The 6,000-nt window shown below is 41.1% G+C and overlaps 1 protein-coding gene and 1 non-coding gene across 2 annotated transcripts in view; one reads left to right on the top strand and one right to left on the bottom strand.

The window, feature by feature from the left end:
- LOC145406615 (regucalcin-like) overlaps nt 1-6,000 on the bottom strand; it is an 80,158-nt gene that overhangs the window by 5,530 nt on the left and 68,628 nt on the right. Inside the window, exon 5 of the mRNA XM_080277694.1 lies at nt 3,019-3,130. Within this exon, the coding sequence (XP_080133820.1) occupies nt 3,019-3,130 (112 nt within the window). The remainder of the gene's footprint in view (nt 1-3,018; nt 3,131-6,000) is intronic.
- Nucleotides 1,491-1,609, top strand: LOC145408927 (5S ribosomal RNA). Its single transcript, XR_013899016.1, has one exon. It is a non-coding gene; the product is annotated as a 5S ribosomal RNA (ribosomal RNA).

Below are 6,000 nucleotides of genomic sequence, written 5' to 3'. Positions count from 1 at the left end.
TGCTCTACCCCTGCCTGTCTGACAGCAGATCTATCGCCGCAGGTAAGCTACTGTCTCAATGGGGGTGTCCCATGGTTTCCCAACACCGTTGGTCTTATGTATCCTATATGCATTAGTGTGGTGTTTGCTGTGCAGTGCTCCATTACCGGTATGCATGTTGTGTTGTGAGGGCCAATTCTACAAGCAGGGCATGTTTACTGGTGCTAGTAAATGTAGCAGTGGATTTGTCTGGAGCAATTATCATCCTGTTTTTCTGGACCCAAGTCTCAAGTGTGTTGAAATAATGCTGTTGCAGTGCGCATGTTGCGTTTGCAAAATGGCTTGTGGCTGCTACGTGGTTACAGGAAATCCTCATTATTATGTTAGTGATGTTTCCAAAAATTATAAATTTTTCCCCCATGGAACTGGTACACGCAATCAAGGGTGTGTTTTAAAGTATAATTTCCCAAAAAATTTGTATATGCGTCCAAGTCTCTATCATCTTTGGAATATTAGCCAACAGAAGAAAATGAGTAACGGAATAAGTGAAATATAACATTTGTGTTACGAGTGAATGTAGCAACGAATAAAGTTATAGTTTTAGAGTAAAAAGTCACGGAGTGCATACTGAGATTAAATGGTCAGGAAATGAAGAATGTGAATTCCTTTAAACAATGAGGTAATATGATAAGCAACGACTGATGTTTAGAGGATCAAGTACATGACAGGGTACAGAAGAGAAGCAAGATTGCAGGTTCATTGAGAACAGAAGCGTGAAGTGAGCATGGAAATAAAAAAAATCACCACATGACGGTATTGTGATCCTCGCTGTAACATAATTATGGAAGTGTAGCTTGGACTTTGTTGGAAGGACACAGATCAAGACAGAAGAATGGAAGTCGGTTATTTGAGAGGAACATGTGGAATTCCATGGATAGACAGATCAAATAGGCAGTGAAGGAGCATTGTTGTATTGACGTAAAATTGCCGGAAAGCATTAGTAAAAGTACTCATGATTTGACCATGTGGTGAGAATGGAAAATGAGAGATTCGGAGTGTATGTGAATGAAAAGGAGGAGAGGAGAACAAGGATTAGATGGCAGGACTGGGTAGGACGGCTATTAGAGAGGGAAGTTGAATTGGAGAAAGAACATCCTTATGACAACAGACAAGATTCGTTGGTGGCTAGCCCTTCTAGGATTAGGGCATCTGCCTATCACCAAATACGTAAGCATGCAGATAGCTCGTATCAGAAAACCAGTGACCATGCTACTAACTGTAGGGCTTTTTCATCTGCTGGTGGCACTCCAAGTGTTGCCGCCTTCAGCCACTTCAGTGCATGGTCCCCAAGCCTGAAGGTCTCCATGCAGGATCTCACCACATGTCTACCTTGGTCTGCCTTTGCGTTTTTCTGTTCACATTCACAACCGCAACAGTCCTCAACCAGTTACTCTCCCTCCTCGTCTCACCATGTCCAGACCATCTCAACATACTAATTTACATAAAGTATGGCCAACGGCCATACCACGTTGAGTACACCGCTTCCCGTTCGATCAGCGAAGTTAAGCAACGTTGGGTCTGGTTAGTACTTGGATGGGTGACCGCCTGCCAACACCAGATGCTGTTGGCATAACGTTCTCCCTGCGTGTCAAGTGGTGTTGGTGGAGGATTAGTGCCCCTCCCTGTAAAACAATTAACTCTAAGCCGTTGGCCACCCCGTTTGGGATACATGGCGTCTGGCAATGAATGAATGAAATAATATTTCCTAAATCACATCTCTCTTGCAGTACACAGTTTTTCATTCGAGCAAACAGTGATATCCTTTGCAAGCACCTTAGCCTCTTCATTTCTGTGAATTCTCTGTGTGTGAATCTTGATCTCTTGCAGGCCACGTCTCACTGCTATACAGCATAATACTTTTCACATATGTTTTGCACAGAGTACCCTTACCATAAAAAAAGAGGCAACATTCAATAAATTTCTTCCATTCATGAACCTAGCACTGATGCTAACCTCTGCACCACCTTCCGTACTCGACATATTCCCAGTTAACAAATCCTTCACTCATTCCAAGTAACTGCCTCCTTAGTTGTCGTTCTCCATTATGTTGTCCTCGGTTCCTGTACCCCTACATATTGTACACTGTAACTTTCTCGTATTTTGCAGTCTATCTCCAACACTTCTGCATCGAACGTGGACTTATCTATTCCAGGTTGTAAATAGGACAGAATTTCTCCTAATTCCCAATTTACACACAGCTCAGAGCCACACTCCTTCTTTCGTGATACAACCTCCCTCAGACATACAATATTTGCAACGTTCTTTGTTTTACGTATATGAACTTTTGTTCCCTTGCTTGCATCTGTCACTCTGGCTGAAGGAATCAGCTCATGAAAATCTGTTAATATGGAACTTGGGACTATATTCATCAAGTTCTTCATTTTCACGACTTTTCAGGATAACCAAGCATTGTTAGTTGTGAATTATGATCAGAAACTGTCTCTGAGAGGTCCTACCATGTGAGGCAAAAAACCCGATAAATGGCTTTGCACAACACTCCCAGGCGAGGAATACTTCGGGTTCAGACAACTACTCATATTTATCTATTCTGTACCACTACAATATGTTCCCTGGTATAGGCTGGACTCATTAGCCTCTCATAGCACTGGCCCAAAACCAGGAAATGTACAATTTCAGTCTCATGACCCTTGGTAGGCTCGGTCAAAGTTAGGCGAAATGGACGTTAACAAACTGTGGATGCTGCATGCATGTTGGCGTCACACCCATGATACCAGAAACATGGTGTACCCAGTATCATTGTTAATTAATGTCAATATGGAAAAGAAGAAACAGCTTACACAGGCCTTCTAAAACATACGGTACACACAAAATATATATTTTTTTTTTCACTTAGATATTCATTGTAATTTGGTTGCCTAGTGTATGGTAGCAGTATGAATGCAGATAAAAGTATGAACAAGCAATTGCACAACCAACTTAAGCTCAAACAGGTCGGCAAATAAAAACCATGATGCTTACAGATGGTGCCGGTGGTGTCATCGTAGTCAAACTTGTAGACACCCTTGAAGGAGTCGATATAGTAGAAGTGTTTCCTGTCAAGACTCCATGTCATCCCATTGGAGAGAGTCACCTGTGGCAAAATGGACTAGAGTAGAATATGGTAGAAAAATACTGTATGGCATCGGAGTGAAGGTATTAACACCGATCGACTATCTGGGTAACTGACTTTATGACTTTCAAGACCAGCTACAAAACCTCAAAATCATCATCATCATCAACATCATCATCTTGACCTTTTATCCACCTATAAACGTATCAAATGTATTCGGCGACAATGGCTGGCAAACCTCACGCGGTATTATGTTCATGCGTACGTACAGTACATGAGATATGAAAAAGATTGACTATGGTCGTACCATTCTAAAGTGGCGGTTTGGGTAGGGCACCAACCTCTGTACAGTGTTGCCACGTTTTCCATATCGCGATGCCTCTCTCTCTCTCTCTTTCTCTCTCTCTCTCTCTCCTGGGGGTAGATGTGCATCACCCTAGGGAATTTTGTTTCTTTTGTGTCTTATAAACTTGTGCTTTCATTTCTTTATTTTGTTTTTATTATATCTAATTATGTTTTAAAATATTATTGTTTTACATATGGCGCCAGATGACCTCGTTGTTGTGGCGCCATGATTTGTTTTCATTCAGTCACTCTCTCCCTCCTTCGTTCCCTCCCTTCCTCCATCTCTCACTCAGCTGCACTCAACACTGCCCCTGGTCTGCCTTCCCCCCACTCTCTCTCTCTCTCTCTCTCTCGTCTGTGGTATTTTAGGATACATTTTGGTTGTTTTCTTTTACGTTATAATGTACATATTGTAAATTTGACTTTATTTCCACACCACCCAGGAGGTAAAAATCTTGGCGCGTTTTTTTTAAGAGGTGTCCCCAAACAGGCCTATTCCTCTATCCCTCGGGTCGGGCTGGGTGTGTGTGAGTGTTGCCGCTCACGAGGGTTTTAATGTATATATATTTTTTTTACTAAGAAATTGGCACATTTTTTCTTTTATTCCTGCACATTATCTTATAATCATAGCTGTGACATTATTACCCACCCCAGAAATACGGTAACAGCCAATAAAAGTGACTACTTTTTTTAAAGCAACACTGTAAAATAATTATGCCACGTTTCTGTATTGACGTATTAATATTTTACGCATAAAAAGTTTACTGTTCTTTCATATATTATAATACACACGTTACCATTATATTCTTATGTGTTTATCTTATTGTGATGCCTATTACATATATCAGAGCCGTTCACATAGCGGGTATGGAAAACGTGGCACCACTGTACAGAGGTTGGTGCCCCACCCAAACCGCCACTTAAGAATGGTACCACCATAGTATTAACCTATTCAGCCCCTGAAGGAAAAGTATATGCCGTATTTTTCTTTTTGCTACTAGATGATTTTGCTCATCTTAGCTGAATCCTTTACTAGTGAAGAGACAACATGAAGGTTAAATCTATCCTTCTTGATTGAAACGTTTCTCCAAAGCTGAATACAATAATCTGGTGGTAGAATGCAACAGACCCATTTTAAATATCAGTTAATTAAAGAGATAAAGGCATCTGCCTTTCACTCCTTATAGTGTCAGTACAGTCACGCACGTGGGTGTCCGTGTGTGTGTGTGTGTGTGTGTGTGTGTGTGTGTGTGGGCCTGTTTGAGTCCCCACCCCTTTCTGGACGGCGAGTCTGTATAACAACGTGACTTCGCACACACCCATACACACGGCAAAACTATGACGTTGATGTAACAGAGTATGAAAGGAATATATTCGTCAGTCATGTGTTATGGACAGTCATAATCAATTACATATCCAACGTGTATGATAAGATACGAAGGTTGGAGCCCCTTCAGTGTCTAACTTTTCAATAAGGAAGTGAGCAGTGACGACGGTAATGCAGGTCGAGATGCATTCTGATAGTTGAGAACATTTTCTTCGTATCCACAATAATAATGTTGTAAACCAGTACGAGCTAAACTCGCACATTATCTATCATTAACGTTGTTTAGCATATCTTCGTCATACCGTATATTCCTTCAAATATCCAGTGAAAACCAAATCTGAATAATAAGAAATAAAACATTGTAAGTAGACCAAGATCGGAAACAATGAGCAGTGAAGCAGTCTGAACCGGCCGATGTTGCAGTGTAACAACCCCGAGTCTAAAACAACACTACTGAAGGAAAAAACACGAAGCAGGTAAGAAACTATTCATGTAATAACTAAAGGAAACAATTGACCTACTTCAATTGTTTCCTATAGTTATTAGGTGAATAGTTTCTTACCCGCTTCGTGTTTTTCCTTCAGTAGTGTTGCCTTAGACTCCGGGCTGTTCCATTCCGAATTTGGCCAACTCAGACTGCTTCACTGCTCATTGTTTCCAGTCTTGGTCTACTTATAATGTTTTTTTTTTCCTATTATTCAGATTTGGTTATCAATGGATTATTGGAGGAATATATGACGAAGATATGCTAAACAACGTCAATGGTAGATACAGTGTGCGTTTACTTCTTACTGGTTTACGACATTATTATTGTGGATACGAAGCAAATTTTCGAAACGATTAGGATGCATCTTGACCTGCACTACCGTCGTCACTGCTCACTTCCTTAAAGAAAACTTAGACACTGAAGGGGCTCCAACCTTCAAATCTTATCATACACATTGCATATGTAATTGATTATGATCACCGATAACACATGATTAACAAACATAATCCTTTCTTACTTTATTACATCAACGTCGCAGTTTTGCCGTGTATGTGTGTTTGGGTAGTACCGTTGTTACACAGACTTGCCGTCCAGAAAGGGGTGGGGACTCACACACACACACACACACACACACACACACACACACACACACACACACACACACACACACGGACCCCCACGAACTTTTATGAGTGACTGTACATTGCACTCTGCCTCCTATTCATCAAGACA

This window comes from Coenobita brevimanus, chromosome 8 (assembly GCF_032717465.1).
Source record: "Coenobita brevimanus isolate Jiangsu-jjx chromosome 8, ASM3271746v2, whole genome shotgun sequence".
In the NCBI taxonomy this organism is placed as follows: Eukaryota; Metazoa; Arthropoda; class Malacostraca; order Decapoda; family Coenobitidae; genus Coenobita; species Coenobita brevimanus.
Note: the sequence above shows the minus strand (reverse complement) of the source record. Positions and strands in the feature narration are given on the sequence as shown.